Genomic DNA, 20,364 nt, shown 5'->3' with positions numbered 1-20,364 from the left:
ACAGAAACAATAATGTACATATGGTTGTTCGAAATAAGTTAATATGAATAAGCATGCGTCTTCGATTCTCTTTCTCTCTCTCTCTCTCTCTCTCTCTCTCTCTCTCTCTCTTTCTCGCACACATTTACTCTCTTCAGATGAATGTGTCTCGCGCGGTGAAAACAATACAACGAGAAATAAAAATAGCAGCTTTACATCTCTACGTACTTGGAAAATGCATCGGTATTTATTCGTAGCGGTAATCGTAACTTCGATCGATTGAACTTCCGTGCATTCGTGTATATGCGTCATCGGTTTAATAATTCTGGCAACTTTGAGAACGATTATCCGGTCTCCGTGCATATACGCGGATGCACGCGTTGTTCGCGAATCGACCTTAGCCTTGCACATTTTAAAAACCTCTGAAAACTTTGTTTCTCGGTGAATCGGTGTTACGATAGAACCGGAACTGCGCGGGACCACGATCCGAGCGTCGACGCGCGCCCGTCTCAAAGACGCTGACGCTCGTCTTCATCCCGTGTCCCCGTTCTTTTCTTTGAACGACGAGTGATCCAAGTTCTCTTTCCTTTTCTTCTTCGAACATAAATGATCACGATATTTACGAAAGACAATAATTTCTTCTATTATTCGGAGGACAACCACAATTCAAGTACAGCGTTACAATAATCAAGTCGCATCTGCACCGATCGTGGCCGGTTAAATAAATACATATATTACACTAAATCGGACAGACGAATCTAATTTCTCCCGAGCGTAGCTTTTAACAATGATTACACCAGTAATCGCTAATCACAATAATAATGACAATATTAATAATAACGATGATAATGACGGTGATGATGATAGAAATGAGGCGATCGCGATGAGGATGCTAATAAAAATGATGACAGCGATGATTTAATAATAATAATAATAATAATAATAATAATAATAATAATAGTAATAGTAATAGTAATAACATAACTACATCATCCGCTTCAATAAAATCTGACTATGTAAAGACAAATTTTTCTTTTATCGAATAACAGTGTAACGACATAAGACGATCACAATAAATGACTCTGTACTTTTAAACATAAACGCGAGAGCGGGACAGTGCAAAATGCGTATTTATCTACGGGGAAACATCGGCTGGTTTCGTTGAAGAGGCGTAACACGAAACGAAATTCGTAATCTCGGATTATTTCCACGTTTCCTCGTCGAATTAATGTACGACGACGCGCCCTCGTCACAACAATTCCAACCGTGCTCGCTCGTCTACTTTGACTTTCGCTTTTTTTTTCTTTTTTAAGGCAATGCTCCCAGCAAACATGGTCCACGAAGAATATTGCGAAACGTAAGTGGATAACGCGGCTCCTCAACGATGCGTTGCACCGTGTGTCTCGTCGACGTGTCCGTTTGTACGGCAGGATAGTAATCGCGATGAAAGAAGAAACAGAGAATGGCGTGCCTCGTGAGGTAACGCGACTGGGTCGTTCGAATTTTTCGGAGAAAGAACAGAAAATGACAGGGGGCGTGATAATTCCGTCGTTAGAAAAACAAAATTAGTCGTAACCATTGTCGAGAGATTTAAATGCAGATGCATATAAAAATGGGTACCGTTCAAAAACGAGACGCATCGTGTTCAATCGACTTCGTCAAATTATCGATACGTCATTGCTTTGTCTCCGTACGAATCTGCCATTATTCTATTTACAAATAATAATTACTCGCACCGCTTGTTTTTTTTTTTTACATGCGCATATTCACATGCCTGGGTACATTGTACGTACAGTAAAAGAAGAAAACTTGTGCGATCGGCGTATGTATACAGTATAATATAATGTATGTATGTATGTATGTATATATGTATGTATGTACGTATGTATGTATGTATGTATGTATGTATGTATGTATGTATGTATGTATGTATGTATGTATGTATGTATGTATGTATGTATGTATGTATGTATGTATGTATGTATGTATGTATGTATGTATGTATGTATGTATGTATGTATGTATGCCTGTATGTATGTATGTATCAATGTATATGTATATCGGTACAATCGTGGCCACGCGAAATGATTATTAATTCGGTATACGTTTGTTCCTCGCTTACGTACGCGCGCACAACAAACTGGATTATAGTTACATTCACGAATTTTGTTTACATTCAACAAATAATAATAGTATATATTCCCTTTTACTTCTGCGTATGTTTTCATTGATATCGCGGCTAATGAAAGTGGCTAATCGAAATTTCTTTCGCGGTTAATCAAATCAAGGTAATGTTTCTTTCCCTTTTTCTCCCGTTGTCCGATGCCGCTGGGTACAGCACTTGAATTAGAACGAATGCATTGTTCCTTTTTTTTCTCATTAAAAAAAAAAAGAAGAGAAACGTAACGAAAAAATCGCATAAGAATACTTGCAACAATACTAATTACACAATACTCGTTCATACTCGCTGGCATACACAGAAACGATGGTTCGTATCTCTTTGTGCTGGGTGAACATTAAAGTCTCACGGAAGTTTCATCGATAGGTATAATATTCATATAACGTGTATACTCGCGGACACAGGCTCGCTTCCCTTTCGCTCTCCCTCACATCCTTTCTTCCACTCTTGCATCTGTCATCAAGTTTTACAGTAAAAATAACACTTCGTAAAGTTATAAATACCGTTACAAACTATGGCTTGTCAGTTATGTATTAGTACGATAGGTATACATATATATAATGGGTATGCACACGGGCCCATACATTGATATTACATGAGAGTACATTTATGAGGGTGTCGGGCTCGTCGGGCATGTACGGAGTAACCGTTATGCAATGTCCGGAATTTCTATCCTCATTGTTTCGACAGCCACGCGTGTTAAACCGCGACCAGGTGGAATATCAACGAGTGGATAAACGAGAAATCAGATTACCCATGTCGCTGGATAAGACACTTTCGAAAGGACGCAAGAAAAGCGATTCGTCGAGATACAGATCTTTGGAGAGACGTGTCACGGGATAAAAAAAAAGTGCTTACAAAAGGAAACAGCAGAACTCTGGTTTGTTTTCTTCTCGGTTTTCGCTAGTTTATGGTAAATGATCATCTGTAGCGAAGAGAAAAAGACGTATGAGCGGACGTGACACGTTTTGCCGGGAAAAAGTGTGTCGGAACAAAACGATAACAAGGATAGTAAAACCGGACGCCTTCAATATATTTACGTCGTGGTTACATAAACCATCGGAACGCGGCTTATTCGTATCCTTATTTTACTCAGTTTTATTTGACGTTAAACTCTCGTTACCTATTATGAAAGTAGACGTTACAAAGATCGATAAACCACCTCTTAATTTGCCGGTTGCACGGTGCGAGTACGCGTGTGAACGCGCTGCTACGAAGAAGGAAGGTACATTGCGTTAAAGATGGATATTTTCCCTTTTCTTTTTTTTCCCTCAGTTCAGCGTGTATCAATTCGCCAGTTTATGTATTTATAGTAGAATGCACGTGTACGCACGTGCGAGATATAGCCGCAATGCGCGTACTTCCGAAGCAGTTCGCACACGCGTACAAAACACCCTTCGTCTTTCGGATCTGGTATGAAATCGAGGAAAAAAGAAAAAGAAAAAATGATTGGATGTTTACCATATACAGGGTGTCCAAATATTAAAGTATATGCGAGATAAGAAATTCGTACATCGCACTTTTGGCTCAAGCGATTTTATCCTACAAGTTCCGATGATAACAGATCATTTTGATGCACCGATCGAAATTTGTACACGCGTACCGTTTCATATACCTCCCTCGAGACGTAAAACATTTACCCGAAAACGAGACGTGGGATTTCATAAGTTACGAGGTCGAATAGATAAGCAACATATTATACCTCTGTATGTTAGAATGTTTACACTGACGTACTTTGATTGTTGTGTAAAGTTGGAGCCTAACGCTATAGTCGAAAAGTGTACGTGTAAAACGAATTTTTTTTTCTTTTTTTCTCAACATGGCACATCTTCCCCTTGCGTACGTTTAGGATTTACATGTAGACACTAGCTACACCGACAAATACGTATGTATGTGCCTAAGTACACGAATTGAAGTAGTTCAATGGAAAATCAGTAAAAACGATATCGGTGAGGAATCTCGATTCATAGGAAACGCACATAAAAACCATGAATTCGTGTGGACGGTCACCCTGTACATATTTGATACATAGTTTATATAATTAAAACGCTCTTCGAAATACTGTAAAATCTCACAAAATACTCTTCTTGTAAAAAGGTGCGGCTGAGACTCCTACAGGTCGGACCAATGCGATTAAAAGTCGAGATTCGGAAGTTCGAAAGAAAAGAAAAAAAAAGAAAAAAACAAAAAAGAACTAATTCACAAATAAAAACACGGAGATCGTATTCACAATTACACCGTTTTAAAGAGAGGGGGGCAGGGAGAAAATATATAGAGATTCGAAAAGTGAGTAAAGAAACGTTTAACGATAAGGACCTTTATCGGAGAAATTACCTAAGTCTTAAGAAACATTCTTAAATACTAAATCTGAACGAGATAATAACGCGACGAGTGTGCCAGACGAAAGAGCCGTTATACGATTGCCGGTATGTTACTTTGTAACATCGGCCCACGATAAAACATTCGTACGCTCTTGCTTTCATCGACTCGTGCACTCCCCTTGCAAACACACGCACATTCTCTCTCTTATCAACGAATTGATGCGTAATAAGAATAAAATTAACGAGGTAATAGTTAAAATTGCACGTGTTTTTCTAGCAAAGAATATTTATCGCCCTCCCCTACCCCACACCCCCCCACGTTCAGCACACTCTCGACGAAACCTAAAAAAGTAGTCGAGTGATCGAAATGCCCGAGATATCTCTCTCTCTCTCTCTCTCTCTCTCTCTCTCTCTCTCTTTCTTTCTCTCTCTGTTGAAACACGATCGTTAGAGTAGAATGCGCGAGGGCATAATTTGCTTGTACACCAAATGACATAGTAAGCGATTCTGTGCAAAAAGAGAACTACGACATTCTCTCCGTTGCGAGACATGTTTTCCATTAGGTAACCCCCAACCGCTGCGTACCAACATTTCTCCTTGAACTCACCGTCGAAGAAGAACGATCGACTCGCAGTGATCAATCACGTGTGTGTATATGCGTACACGAGGAATCTTCGACGCGTTACTTTCTGAATAATTAAACGGCTTCAGATCACGCGAAGAAGAGTTGTCCACGCACCAATGTTATATATATATATATATGTATATATATATCGCCGTACATCGCGATACTAGGATTCAGATCGCCCACGGTACGACTGGCTTGACTCGCATTAGCTCAACGTGGAGCGCTACCATCTTTTTTATACGAATAGATAACAGGACACGCCGGCAGGAACGAAGTCACAAGAGCTCGTACTGGCGCAAGTGCATCCGTTGAATGATGTCCCGACAATCGTTAAACACTCTCTTGATGTTCTCCGTATCGACGGCGCATGTAAAGTGCGGATAACAATAGTGCTTACCATCGCCGCTCGCTGTGCTTATACGCTGCAAACAATCCAATTCGAACATTTTTTTTAGTTCTTCGTTCGGGAATTGGGAATTTGAGAATGAAGCGAACTTACAAGAAACTCGTCTCTAATAAAGTACTTGGCCCTCATAACGTCGGGAGGTTCCGAAGGATCCGCTATCACGCCGGGCTCAACCGGTGTCTGATATCGCGCGAAGTCTGGAAAATAGTCTTCTAATTTGTGCTTCCCTGCTTTTATCTTTTCCGCCAATAGATCCTGTTTGTTTAAAAATAATATTACGGAAATTGTGCGAAGCCACCTAAAAGTAAAGAACGGGATATACAGAATTGTCAATTATCTTCCGCTCGACACGCGTCTTTAAATCAGCGTTCAGCCAACGTATCAAGCTCCGTACCGATTGTTCCAAATGCTTTTGAAGAGGTCCAGACTCTCTTTGAGTCTCAACTTTGTCGGGTCCTCTCTGAGCACCATATTATAACTACTACATGCTGTTACAAATATGATTGCCGTTACATCGTTAAAGCACTGTATCCATTTTCTCCTCTCGTCGCGCTGGCCACCAACGTCGAACATGCTGCAAGAGAAAGCCGATCGGTTTGCTGTCGTTACCACCATCCGAGGACACAAGACAAGCGAGAGACCATCTCCTCAACACTGTCGAATATCACGTAACACCGGCGACGAGTAAAATGTGAAGAGCAATAGAATCGAAATCGGAGAATTGAACTGTGCGAATCTAATTCCGACGGGATAAAATTCCAACGGGGGACCGATAAAGACTGCTCGTTAAATTTAACAGCGAAACGGACGATCTGATCTGAGGAGGGCTGAGCGGGGACCAAGGCAAAAAGGGGAAATATTATAAAGTTGCGGAGGCGTTAACGCGGTTAACGGATTTCGCTTGCACGTATAGCGCGTAAGTCTATAGCTGTAATATACACGCCGGGATGAGGTGCGCGTCGCTGCTTCGCGTTATATTTACCGTCGGCCGATGTTACTGTAATACGTCGTCTATATATAGTTAGACGACACTGGAGTAAAGCAAGCAGCTATCGGTGAGGACTTACTGAAAGTTTACTTTGTCGACTTGAAACCGTGTCTCGAAGATACCGGACGTGAGGACTCGACACCTGAGGATGTCCTGGAACAGATAAACGTGATTTATCGTCCGATCGAAATCTCCCGCGCAATGGTTTCGCGTTTAGAGAGCTCGTGTCGACAATTACCTGTTCCGAGGGGGTGTAATCCGGTTGTTTAACAATGGCTACCTTATCTAGAAAACTGGAACAGAAAAGAGAAGGAACGATTACACGTATTCCGCCGCGTATCGATGAGAATCTACGCATTCGTCAGATGATTCCGATTCGATATGTCGTAACGAGCTACGCCTTGATTAACGTACGGACTACTTCCGATCGATGTTGCCCATCCGCGATAACGATCATCGCCGGTCAACCGCATTGTTATCACGAGAATCGCTTCGCACGTTCTTCGTCTGATCGACGCTCGAGGCCGTCAAATTTTTCTCGAATACGGTGTAAACAGGATGCTTGCCACCGACATCCGTTCGAAAAACCAACGAGGTTGCGAAACTTTGAACAACCGCCAATCCCAGATACTAACGAAGGCGTCGCTGATTGGTGTCATCCGGAATACAAAATAAAACATACATTACTAATAGGTGTTTCTAGGTAAATTCTTATTCCTCACCCCCCCCCCCCCCCAACTCGGTCCAGATGGAAGCCAAAGGATCCCGATACGGAGCCGCGTGCTGTCGAAAGCGTTGCGAGAATGCAACACGATGGAGAACGAAAGCGGCTGCTGAAAAGGGGCGGGACACTCTATTTTCTTCTATTTCTTCTCCGTCTAATAATTCTCATTCTACGCTCGTATGCTTCTCTCTTCTCCCTTTCTCTTTCTCTCTCTTCCCATGGCTCTTATATCCTCTCTCTGTCGCTTTGTGCCGCTGTTTCTCTCGAAAGAGAACCTCCCTGGCTGGTGTCTAGGGTGGATAGAGCGCACGAAGAGGGAAAATCGATCCTTCGGTGGTGTTCTATCCTAACCCCAACTCTCGCCCTCTCGGCCTCGCCGGGTATGCCTCTCTGGCACCCAGTTTCCAATCCGGGTCATGGGTCACTGCCACCGCTGCTCGCCATCAATCGTACGTGCAGACTTAGCTGCACGTATGTATACCGGCACTCTGTGCAGGTGTACGTGTACGCGCGAGAGCCTACAGGGGTGGGTCTTCGCTTTGACACCGCTGTGCAACCTTCCACAGTCGGTTGACGGTGATAATATATTTACTGACAGACTGCGACGATACTCTCCGATCCGGACATTAAATAGCCACAGGAGACAACGACAATTTTTCATCGATAATATTTCAAAGCTTGTAAAAGAGAGCCTTCCAGCGGAAAATAATTGAGAGCATTTGAAGTGCTTCTCATTGGCGGTAATGCGTAAAAGTCAGGAAGGCTACAGGCGAGACAATCTACGAGGCGCAACAGCAATTAAGCAAGCGTTCACTGGCCCCCAACAGGCGTAAGTAACCAGAAATTGGCTCCTCGGGTAAATTTCAGGAACCACAAATCGACCAAATTGGTTTTCGGCAAAGTGGTTTCATAGGAGGGCCTACAGAAGCCAGTGGGATATAGGTGGCTAGTGTGTAGGCTCGTGAGAAAGGTAGGTCATGAAATTGGCGCGCCCGTACAGAAATGAGGTTATCGACCTCCGGAGAATTGAAAGAGGAAGGAGGTCGTGACCCACTGGCTACAGCAGAACGATTTTCTGGTTATCGCCGCGGTTTAACGCCACCGACCTTGAGGTCGACACCAACAACGTTATTTCTAACGACACGACACACGCGTGACACTCCTTCACCACGGCGTAACTTCAGTCGTTCGTCATTCTTGCACCGAATCATTAAAAAATTGATAACCCATCGGGCGCAGTCGAGTCGAAAGTGTCGTCGAACGCGTGCAAGGAAACAAATGTTCGTGGATTTTGAACGAGGTCAGAGTGACTGCAAAACAATGCTCAACCCGTTGCATAAGTAATGAGAATTCAAGTAGACCAAATCGAATCCGCGTCGGAGACCCATTACGTGCTCCTTGCGTCGATTTCGACTCTTTCAAAACCGTACCGTCCCGTCTCCAATGGCAAATTATTCGAAGAATCCACGGATTTCGATTGCCCCGTGAAACGACGCTGGCCACTTTTGGAGAACCGTCAATGATCCTCCGAGGAGAACGGTCCCAACGATTTTTGTCTCGCGTTCTATATTTAGAAATCGGCGCCGAAAACGTTATTAACGAGGATAAAAAAATGCACGGTTTTTATCTGACGCGATGATGCCACGGAAGAGAAGATTGTTATCGACCTAAACATTGATGAACTATATGTGGTAGCATCAGTGATCCCAGCACATAGACCGACGTCTATATATAGCGACACGTGTTTCCTTTTTTAAGGTGTGCCGAGAGGTATTCCATCGTGTAATTGGCACGTTACTCGATTCTCCCCCCGTGTACGGCGGTCGGTTTTTTCTTCTTTTTTCAGCTTTCATCTCTTCCGTTCATTTTCCATGCCAAAGTTTTATTCGTTTTTAATTCGAAACGAAAATTCGATATCAAAAGTGGCATCGCGATGAATAGAATCGCCAATGCGATTTGACTCGTGGACTCAAAGGAGATACCAGCAGAACATGGGATCGCAATAACATCGGGACATGCTTCATTCGCGGATTTTATCGCGTGAAATCCGACAATTGTTTAACCAGGAAATGATTCTGACTGTACCAACAATCAATAATCAGTCGTTGTTGCATAGCGATCTCTTATTCTTGTCGTGCAAATATTTATTCGCCACACACCGACTCGGATTCGGGGATATTTTAGGGAATCTGTTGATGGCCCATATTACTTGTATCTCCGATACAAATATGCCGAGTTGCGTTTAACGATTCGTGTTCTTTGTCCTTCCAAAAAAATTCGTCCGTTATCTTTCCCTCGACCGTCTCTCGTCCGATATGCTAATCGGATATCACTTTCCCCTATCGCGTACCCGTAAACGAGGCTCGTGGTTAGCAAGTAGGCGTCCAAAATTACAACAATCTCGCGTCTCCGTGGTCCACGCGAATACCTCCGTTATATCTCGAGCAGTGGTCCCTAAAAATACGACGTACTATTTTTACCGAGAGGTTTCTCTCTCTTTCTCCGTCTCTGTTTCCATTACGGTGCGCAAGTGGACGAGAGAAAATCGAGGAAAGAGAAGAAAGGGAAAACGAAAACTGAAGTTAAAAAATTCACGCAAACGTCGACGCGGACAAGGTGCAGTAACCGGAGTGTAACTGGGTTTAACATATTTTTAGCTAGAAACGAAAACTATCGTGATCTCGATGCGATCACGCTGCGAAACGCGAAACAGACACTTTGCCATGTTGCACGACGCCGATCGTGGACGCGTTACGAACGAGTAATAAACGTTTTAATCTCTCCTGCCGTTGACAACGTGACAACGACAACGACGACGTGAACCACGACGACGATATCGCGGTAATTGCAGAGGTCTCGCAAGGTTATGGCCAAATATAAAGCGAGCTCTGTCTAATTAAAGTGTTTGACGAATTGATGGACGGCGAACGGAGTAACCACATGTTCTGGTTTGTTAACACAGCGGACATATTTTCGCGTTTATACCCGGGATTCACGCCCGTTTGCCCACGATCCAGTGCAACAACCTGTGCCTCGCCTATGTAATTTTCAAAGGGACGCGGTTCGAAGTGACCTGCCGGATCGGGACGGTCCACGGCGCGGACCAGTTTTTCGTCCATTTATATAAATTTATATCGGGTCGACGAAGGTTCCTCGCGGAGTTCCCGTCGAAAAGGGGGCCGACGAGAATAATACGTCGCCGCAAATACCTGTGCACCACAGATTTTCGTGACCACCCTGTGTACACTTTCATCCAATTATCTCACTGCAATTAACCGCTCGTTCGATGAATATTATCAATTTTTGAAACCTGCAAACGAACCTGCCATCGGTACCAATGTCACTTTATCGCATCTATCCCTTGCTGACTAGAGAAATCGAAGATATGTATTCTGGAAACTTTTCAAGGCGAACTCGATCCAGCTCCACCGGAAGCTTCCTCGGAAACGTAAGAAAAAAAGACACGAATATCTTTCGGAAGACGTTAAAAATATCGTTCTCAGAGTGGAAGAGAGAAAGAGAGAGGACCGAACAAAAGTCGACGAGGGCGCATTGTGCTCGTTCATCTACGATCTGTGTGTCCGAACGGCGTTCGTGCGTCGGTGAACAGCGTGAAAAAAGTTCGAGGCTGGCGGATTCATCGAGAGAACCACTGGATAAACGAGTGGCCCCTATTAAAGCGATTACCTCGTTAAGGCATTGTCTCCATTGGCATTAAATCGGTGTCACCAGGCCCATGAATATACACGGATATGCCATATGTATCGCGGTCAAGCGAACGGTTCCGAAATTTATCCAACCGCGTTTCGCGGACTATTTACAAGTCAGATATGGATAACGAACGCAGATGTATATATTAGCACGCGCACAAACACGTACACCAACCAGATACCTAGAATAGGCAAGCTGTTACACTTTTTCACGGAACCAACAACTCTCGCCCCAGAGTTATATTCCCTGGCACGCGCGGAATAGTTGAAAGGATAAGCGCATACGAATCCGCGGGCAAATCCGCCGCCATTATCATCGCATAAACGTTATCGTACGTGCTTCTTATCGTAATCGGGATATCAACCTGGGGCGGATTAGAATAGCTTCGGTACGCGCCTCGAGCTTCTAACGCGACGAACCTATGCGATAACTTCACCCTTTGATTTTTATCACCGACCGACAGCAGCCGCGTTCTGAGTTGGATTTCGCGATCGTTCGTCCCGTTTCAAAGATTGCAAGTAAGAAAGATAACTTACTATTTGGCGCAGTCAATTAGTTGATACTCGTTACTCCTCTCGAAACTCTGCTGAACGCCTCGGTCCTTCCAAAGGGTCTCAACGATTTCGTAGAACTCCTGAAAATACCAGATACACTGCGATTAGTGGATCGTCGGGACGAAACGGAAGATTTCGATTTGCGGATAAGTTTTACAGTTTGGCGGAATTTGGCTCGATGTTCGCCACCGTCGTGACGACAACATGTTTCGCATCACGATTTGGATCAACGCGCGACACATTTTCGCGCGTAACTTGCGCGAGGCTGCCAATACCGCGAAGCACATCCCGTTATCAACGAAAGTGTTTTCGTTTTTTCATTTTCACCCCTTGCTTCATCCGCGCGAAACAAAAGAAAATCGACCATTATCAGAAAGTAGTCGATGGACGGTGGCGAGCGTCAACTCGCTAGGAAAATTGACCAAGTATACGCTTGTTACTCGCGTCAAAGCAAAAGTCCCGCTGAAAGCCCTTCGTGAAACTTGCTGGAACTGCTGGATTTTTGTTTTCCCAGGAACCAGTTTCCGAGCACTTCCGATATCAAAAGCAAACCGGACCAACTTTCTCAACTTTGAAGTCGCTACGGAAACTTCGTGGCGCACGGTTTTTCCGCCTTCCTCGAAGAGCGCAAAGTGGATCGTATCTCGAGTCACAATAGCCGTGTAAATGAGAAATTTTCGACGTGGACAATTTTAGTCAGCCTCCGTTAACTTTTTTTTTACGCGACGTTTCATAAAGCGACTATTGCGTAACGAGTGTTTCATAAAACGAGCGGTGGTCAAATTCGGTGTAGGATTCGACTCGAAATAAACTACCGTATCCTCGACAACCAGCGTCCAGATATGCGAAAAGCGAAACGACAGTGACAAATTGGACGCGGCCCGTCGAAATGAAATAAAACGTAGCCCCTGCCACCGTTGAGGCTGCCTCCTGTTACAAAGACGCGTTTATTCGTACGCATAAACTATTCCATCGCACGCAACGAGTCGTATTATAACGCAGAAATTCAAATTTAAACCCATCACCTTGTCCGCCAAGCGGATGACTATCTTTACCATACTCGTAGGTGTTTTTCATCCGGTCCCATGTGTCTCGGATATAGAATCCATCGAGCAAAGGTCCGACAGGTTCACCAAAGAGTGAATTAGATTAGACTCGTCGACTCACTAGCTGTGTACTTTCACTTTCATTGTGCGAACAACTATTCTTCTGCGAACGATTTCAATTGAATTAACAGGAGAAAGAGTGTCAGGAATAAAAATCTCCTCTATATTGCTCCGTACCGAACTACATAGGCGAACTCGAATGTATAAATAGGCTACTCTTGTCCGCAAATAACTTCAACAGAGATGTTGACTTCTTTCACGAATCTCGTCTACTTTCAAGACTACTATTATAGCCGTTCCCATTTATTGTAATTCACCGCTCGGTTTCTTTAGACGCAACGAGACGCCACGCGTAGAAAAGAAAAGTAACGTCGTTATTATTAGACGGTGGTAGCGCAAAACTGCCGCGGTGGCAGCCAATTTGATTCGATTAATTTAGGTGCATCGTTCCCCGATGGTCATGGTGTTGGGGATCGCGTGCAAACGAACGAGCGGGACCGCGAGCATTCGCGTTTCTGCACCGAAACCACCGTGAAACGTGCTCGTGTGGCAGGCAACTGCTTGTGAATGACGTAAAACACGCGGATTATTTTGTCGCGACGACTTTATTTCGAGACGCGCCGCGTCGTTTCACCGGTTCCGAGATGTTCGCGATTCTCGGTGCTCTCGAAATCTCGGCCTGATCTTCTTGGCAACCGAGAAATCATTATTCCTTACGACCTGACAGAACTCACTGTAATAGCCGTACGCGTGGGTCCCGCGGTCAACTGGCTAAGGAAAATGTCAATGCCTCTTCGACCCCGAAAAACCTTTTTTATCCTCTCGGATTAGCTCCGCGCACGACGAGACCTGTATATTCTTATTGGCATCCATCGAATATTTCCCCGTTTGCTTCGACAGCTCCTCGTATCCTCGGTCACCGTTCATACAAAAGGGAAATTCACGACAAATTCGAGAAAGCTTGTGTACGATATAGGGGGGTAGAGGAGCATCGAATCGGCGGATCTTTTAAGGGATAAATTCACGCTACCGACTTCAGTGCACGTTCCAGAGGCGCGGCTGAATTGCTGGCCTGAATACAAAATGACTAAACGGGTTAAATAACGTGTACCGCGCTCGCTCGTGTCGTAATATTTTAATGGTACCACCCGCCCCTGTTTTCCCCTAACCAGTTTCACTGTACAATTCATCGTACACGCCTGCTTATGGAATTACGTGATCCAAACTAGAAATATATTCCTGTAATGTACTACGACCAACAATTTAACGTGGACGAAGGCCAAGGCTATTCAAATTTCTTTTGTCCGACGCTGAACACTTTCATCGCGGCATAGCCGGACGATCGTGATGCGCGAACACATTTTTCGTTAATCGACTTTCTCTCTATTCGACGGTATAATCGAGCAGAACGCATGCACGCATATACGAGGCAAGGAATGGCGCAGCACATCATAGCCGGAGCACTGTACAGCGCACCAACATGTACGATGAGACTATGTAAACATTGTAAACACCGATCATGCCGCACAGTGGCTCTCACACGAAGAAATTCTTCCGTTCGTGTATATCGCGTAAACGCTAACGAAATTTCGCCATACCATCTGCAGTAAAACAAAAAAAAAAAAGAAACAGCGATCCATTGTGACTGGTATAAATGTACGTATGCACGGTCCGGAGGCTTCCACGCAAACGCACTAAATCATCTAGCCGTTGGATCGGTCTTTCCCATTCATCGAAGAAACAGAAGCGAACCGTTCGCAGACACGAGCGCATTTATCATCGTATTACATTTAAGGAGGCATACACATACACGCATGTAGAAAGCACATGGAGAAAATAGGTTGGCTCCGACTCACCGGGGGATAATCGAAGTCCGGTGAGGACGAGACATCCAGGATATAGTCGACTTTGCTCTGATTTGCCGGGTCCTCCAAAGCAACGGGTGGCGTTAGCGTGCTCATCGCGCTGGTTATCGTCTGAAAAAGAACGTAACCGCTGAAAAAAGCCACGTGTGCCAGCCGCAGTTGATCGTAGACGCGGAAAAGAAAGTTCATCCCTCGCGTCGGACGAGGCGGATAGTACGGACGAGGCGTGAAAAGTTATCGAAATTTCCGAGTCGTCCGTATCTGGCTCTCCCCGCGCGCAGATAATACTGTCATTCATAATCCTTAAATGCCGTGGGGCAGCTTGTCTATTACATTCACCCGGCATACGGAAGCGATTGCAAGGTTACAGACGATACGCGTATCCAAACACGGCCTCGAAACGCAAATTGATGACAAGCGAGCTGTTCTCGGCACGGTGTTGAACCGTCGCGAATTTACGGGCGTATCACGTAACGCTAATGACGGGACGCCCGGCAAGACGACCGCGTTTGCACACTCCTCGCACATAGTAATAAGCGAGTGCAAAAATAACTTAATAAGAGTATTAAAATGTTTATCAGTTACGAAAGTGAGGCGAAGCTTAACTCCATAGCTGATTCATGACCGCGCCGAGGAAAAATCGCGGAGTTAAAGAAAGTTTGCCGATCTCGTGGCTCGAAAGTGTTTCACCGCTGTAACACCAACCGCTTTAGAATAGACCGCGTATCGATTTAACGATAAATCACATGATTCCCAGAATATCCCGCGTTATTCGACGCGTTTCGCGAATATTACTCCGAAAGGATATTTTCGGAGGGACGAAGCGTGTTGTATCGTTGGCTGAGACACGCAAGGAAAACGACGGTTCAGCCGCTGTTAAGACCAATCGTCTTCTACAGACATAGAAATAATATAGCGTACACATGAGCTACTATACGTGTATAACTTCCTCCGAACACTTTGCGCGTGCACCGCAGAATGGCTCGTTGATTGTGGGATCCACGTGGCGGAATAAAAATAAGCGCCAGCCGCGGAGGAAAATTGGAGGGACCGGTGCGAGACGTGATCAACTCCATTTCTCAACGAAAATCGACTATTACAAGTAGATGTGATACTTTATTTAGACCATCATTAACGTTGAAACCATTTTTTTTTTTTTTTACCAAAAACGTGCCGATAAACGATGTTTACATATTTAAACGATTGTACGTAATCTACCGTGCATGAAATAGTTATTTTTTACTGTTACTCTAAAATACGAGTAATAGAGCTAGCCGTGTGCACCGAGACCTTCGATTCTCGCTCGACCACGCGGTTTGCACCGCGTGCGAATAAAAAAGAAAAAAAATAAGTATCGTGCAAACAAATATTCGAAAGGAAATTCTTACCAGTATCGCGTCTCTGATATTCTTCTTGATGTCTTCGATTTTTTGCCGCTTTTCCCTGCACAGAAAATGGTTGAGAAACAAACGGTGTACTTCATCTTTCGTCTTCGATCTCGATGCACCAGCATGTGCACATCATCGAATACCCTTAACGCTGTGCGAAAAAAGAAAACCAATGACTCGATACGATGTTTAGAATCGTGTATATCGCAGCAACATTGACTCGAGTGACAGACATAGGCGCGTATTTTCATTATTAGTAGGTTCACCCGAGTCATTCGGTAATTTTAGATCGCACGGCATCACGCCAGTTTTAGTATAACGATTTCGTCAGTTTTGGAGACACACTGGAAGTTTCGCGAATCTAATACCGGTGATCGATAACAAAGGCCAAGTAACAAAAGCGAACCGGAGGTTTTTCGTGTTGTCGCATCTGCTCGCTCTATGGTGATACCTGTGCCAGGCTCCTGTCGTCACTCGGAAACGGAGTTCAATCGTTTTCAGACACTCGCGTATATCGTGCACACGTACCGCATGCGTACATTATGTAGAATGACGACAGTTACGATCTAATACAGGTTCTCCATTTTTCATTCGCGTCGTTATTTCGTTTGAGTTTCTCCTAGACAAGGCGACACCCTATATCACTATCTAAGATGCTTGTCCTTCCATCTATCAGCGTGATTTCCCTAAATTTTCCTCGGTTTTCATTCCACGAGCCCTCAATTTTCGACGTTTCGAATACATGTGACCACTGATTAAAAGGCTCGTACCCTGTTACACGCGATATTCGAATACAAGAACGCTAAAAATAATCGAACGACCGCCTACACTGACGATTTTATCGCTTAGCAGGATTATACGTTAAAAGCTTCGTCTTGCTGGAACAGCAAAAACATGCGCCAAAACCACTACTACCACTGTAGATATAAATATATTTACCTAATTCTAATTGTTTAATCGCGTCTAATTAAAATATCTGTCGACCTACGGATTAAAGAAGAAGACAGCGAACGATGTGAATCGCGAGAACGATGTACCTGTCGTTTTTTTCGATTCTCCAATCCCCACCGAGAAGGTAAGCGCACAAAGCTGAATCCGCACGATATAATTTGTACGTGTAGAAAATACAAGATGGACCAGAAGGAACAAAAGAGCAAAAGAACCAAGGTTCTACGGTATGTTTCCATAGTAAACAAGCGAAATTTGCATCGGGCGCGTCGAACGCGTAATGTTTCTTAGAATCGCATCATTAACGAGGGAAAAGCCAGTGAAATTCAGACGATAGAGAAGGATTTTCGTGATTCGCATCCAACACATTCCGCGTGTACTCTCTCTCTCGCTCTCTCTCTCTCTCTCTCTCTCTCTCTCTCTCTCTCTCTCTCTCTCTCTCTCTCTCTTTGTACGCCGGTGTGATTAATCTGGAAAAGGAAAAAGAAAAAAATAGAGAGAAGGACAATCAGAAGAAGGGAAAAGGCGAATGAAAAAGAAATCATCGCAAAACGTAATAATAAGGCGTGCTCCGGGTCCGTTATCAGCACTTGGAGGCAGACAGAATTTACGACACTACACGAACCGGGCCGAGCCGTCTGTTTGCACGTCGTTTTCATCCTACATATCTACTTGCCCCTGATTTTCCACGTATAGGTGTGCCGACGTTCTTTTTACGATAACGACTTGTTTCTGTCTGGCCTGCGTCGTTTCGCAACTGTATTTTTGGTTCGTCCTCACGCTTTCCACACGCGGGCAGCTGGATATAGAACGGACGAAGAGGGAAGAAGAGTACATCGAAAGTGAATGGATCGCTCTAACCATAGAAGAATCGTGTATCTCGATAGAACAATCAAGGCGATGAAAGGCGCGCGAAGAATATATAATAGAAATAGAAAGGTAGTAACAGGGAGTCAAGATGAAAAAGAAAAATTTTCTCGAACCACGTGTTGATACTGGAATCACGCGATGGGCTAAACTGTACTCGCGTCCTGAGTCATTCACGAATGCGTATTAATGAAAGGAAAAAGAGGACCAGAGACTCCGTGAAATAATATCGAAACGTTTCATTGGCTCGACAGTAACGCTATAACGGAGCAACGAAACTTACGCTTCGCTAAAACCATTCACGTGCAATATCCTCATCTGTTTGACGATGGTGCTCTTCCCGGATTCTCCCGCCCCTAAAACATAAAAACAATATTTATCTTTCCTTGTACAGTTTTGTTCGCGTTTTACATAAAATAAAAAAAACAAAAGTAACTCGATCGATACCTATTTTTCTCGTGACTATCCGAAAAATTCTTTGGTGAATGCGCGAGATGTAGCATGCTATCGTATCGTATTTTTTTTTCTTTTTTGCGTAAAACAGGAACAGGATCGTAATTGCACACGATAGGGGAAACAATACAGTAACAGCTGTTGCTTCGTAGCCTACAGCTACGAGTCGGTTACACGCAACACACACAACACACGTCGAATTAGAACGACGACCTACATAAACGAAGAATAGGAAGGTAATGGCTAGGTGTTGGGTTAAGTATCGTAATAAGCAGATGGTGTGCGCGCATATGTGTGGGGCGCACGCGCGCACCCACGTTAGTTGGCTATGTGAAAAAGATTCTGGGTAGTCGAGAGAAGGAGAAGAAGGAGACGAACGGAGAGCGGCACGAAAAGGGTACAACATGAGCCAGCCAGCCCGCTGGATATTCGTGGGTGCCGGCTCATACGATAATCGATAAAATTGAATTACGCGCTGGTGAACATCGCGATAATGTTCGGTCTATCCTCTGACCGGACGCTTTTTGTCCAAAATCGGATTGATCGAAGCCGACTCAACTGGTATTCTAGCGGAAATTTTCTCCGTTTCTGGACACGTGCACATAGATATAGATATATAAAATTGTATATACCGTGTCTAACGAAATGAAGAGAGGTGAAACGGAAGAAGAGGATATCCTGAACGGAACGTAACTCGGGATTTTACGAGGAGCGTGTCGTAATGTTCGCGAGATAAAGAGATTATCCAACTGGTGGGGGAAAGAGAGCAGAGAAAAAAAAGAAAGGGAAAGTTTAGCAAGTTCACTTACCAAGCAAAAGGAGTCTGTGGGTAGCCCGGTAAACTTGCTTATCCTTTTGCAATTGCCTGGTGATAGCATCCGAGCGCCTCTTCTGGTTCTTGCTGTCATCCTGGCTGGCCTTACTGCTTTGGCTGCCGAAACACCCCATGACACACCACGAGAGAGACACGCGCGGCTCACCCTCTTCGCTCTTCCCTTCCACTTCTGTTGTTCTCTGTTGTCCCCGGCTCAGAGAAAGATTATCCTCACCACTCTACTACCCCGAAACGAGAGAGAACAGGCTCGTGCAACGAGCGCTACCGGCAGCCCGTTTTGTTTATCTCGCGCGCGAATATGACGTTCGATAAGTACAGACTTCTAACACCGCGATTCGCGGGGATTTACTCCCTACCCACACGTATACGTAATGCGAGTTCGTTCCTTCGTCCCGGCCGTGTTTATCACTCGATACTTATCTATTACCGTGTCGCGCTTCTCCACACTCGAGCCTCGTCCTTCTATCGAACGTTCTCTATCTCTGTCTATCTTTCCCTCTTCTTCCAATTCTCTCCTCGCCTTCTCGCTCACTCTCCCTCTCCCTCTCTCTTTACCTCTGCCTCTCTCTCCTTCTCCCTTTCTCTCGTTCTTCCACCCGCTATCGTTACGGTGATCGCTCTTGTCGCGGATCTCCTCTTTTTATCTTCCCCTCTCTGCTGCTCTTCTTCTGCGCTGTGCGCTGATCTTCCTCCTTTTCTACTAGTCGCGCGATTACTCTCTCCGTTTCATGTATCACCAACTAGTACGCGTATATACGTATGTATATGTATACATACATATACACGTTTCACTTCACGGCTTCTCTTTCACTATCTCGCACTGCCCGCGAAACCATAGCTACACACGATCGACGACGGTGCTGCTGGTCCAACACGGTGACTTCGAACGACGTGCCGTGCGTGTTCAAGTACCGAGTATACATACAGAAGAGATAGAACGAGAGAGTGGTCGTCTGCTGCGCGTGGATATGCCGAATACCGAGTTTCCAGGAGGGCAATCGGTCGTGGCGAAACGACGGGTCCGCGGGTTGTGACACCTGGCCCGATAATAAATTGATCCGCTCGGAAGAAAGTAGGCGAGTCGTGTGGCTATACGATGAGCGAACCACGACCACCCTGTATCGCGGACGCGACGAGAAAATATCGATGATACAGAGACAGTCGAACCACTTCCGAATCTTCGGTTTAACACTGGCGAAAACCGGCCGCGAGACACTCGCGGCAGGTTGTGATAGAGGGAGTACGCACGAGGCACGACGAGCACTTGAGAGTGGGAGCAAGACCGGGACTGGGATAATAGGTTGACGTGCACTGTCCGATGCGCCTCCTGTGATGGCCCGCGAACACGAGACACACGCGAAATCGTTTCAGGAGGAAGGGACTCGGACGCATGTATACGACAGCACCGACCT

General features: G+C 44.8%; 1 protein-coding gene across 1 annotated transcript; it reads right to left on the bottom strand.

Moving 5' to 3' along the window:
• Window positions 1–1,860: 1,860 nt before the first annotated feature.
• On the bottom strand, window positions 1,861–19,751 carry Galphas (G protein alpha s subunit). The gene is made up of 10 exons (XM_076909845.1): window positions 18,927–19,751; window positions 17,948–18,020; window positions 15,850–15,904; window positions 14,453–14,572; window positions 11,473–11,570; window positions 6,740–6,794; window positions 6,581–6,654; window positions 5,908–6,087; window positions 5,607–5,811; window positions 1,861–5,529 (listed from the first exon to the last, which is right to left on the bottom strand). Exons 1-10 carry the CDS (start codon window positions 19,063–19,065, stop codon window positions 5,383–5,385), a joined length of 1,146 nt encoding a protein of 381 aa, XP_076765960.1. The 5' UTR covers window positions 19,066–19,751; the 3' UTR covers window positions 1,861–5,382.
• Between the last annotated feature and the right edge of the window lie 613 nt (window positions 19,752–20,364).

This window comes from Xylocopa sonorina, chromosome 2 (assembly GCF_050948175.1).
Source record: "Xylocopa sonorina isolate GNS202 chromosome 2, iyXylSono1_principal, whole genome shotgun sequence".
Classification (NCBI taxonomy): Eukaryota; Metazoa; Arthropoda; class Insecta; order Hymenoptera; family Apidae; genus Xylocopa; species Xylocopa sonorina.
Note: the sequence above shows the minus strand (reverse complement) of the source record. Positions and strands in the feature narration are given on the sequence as shown.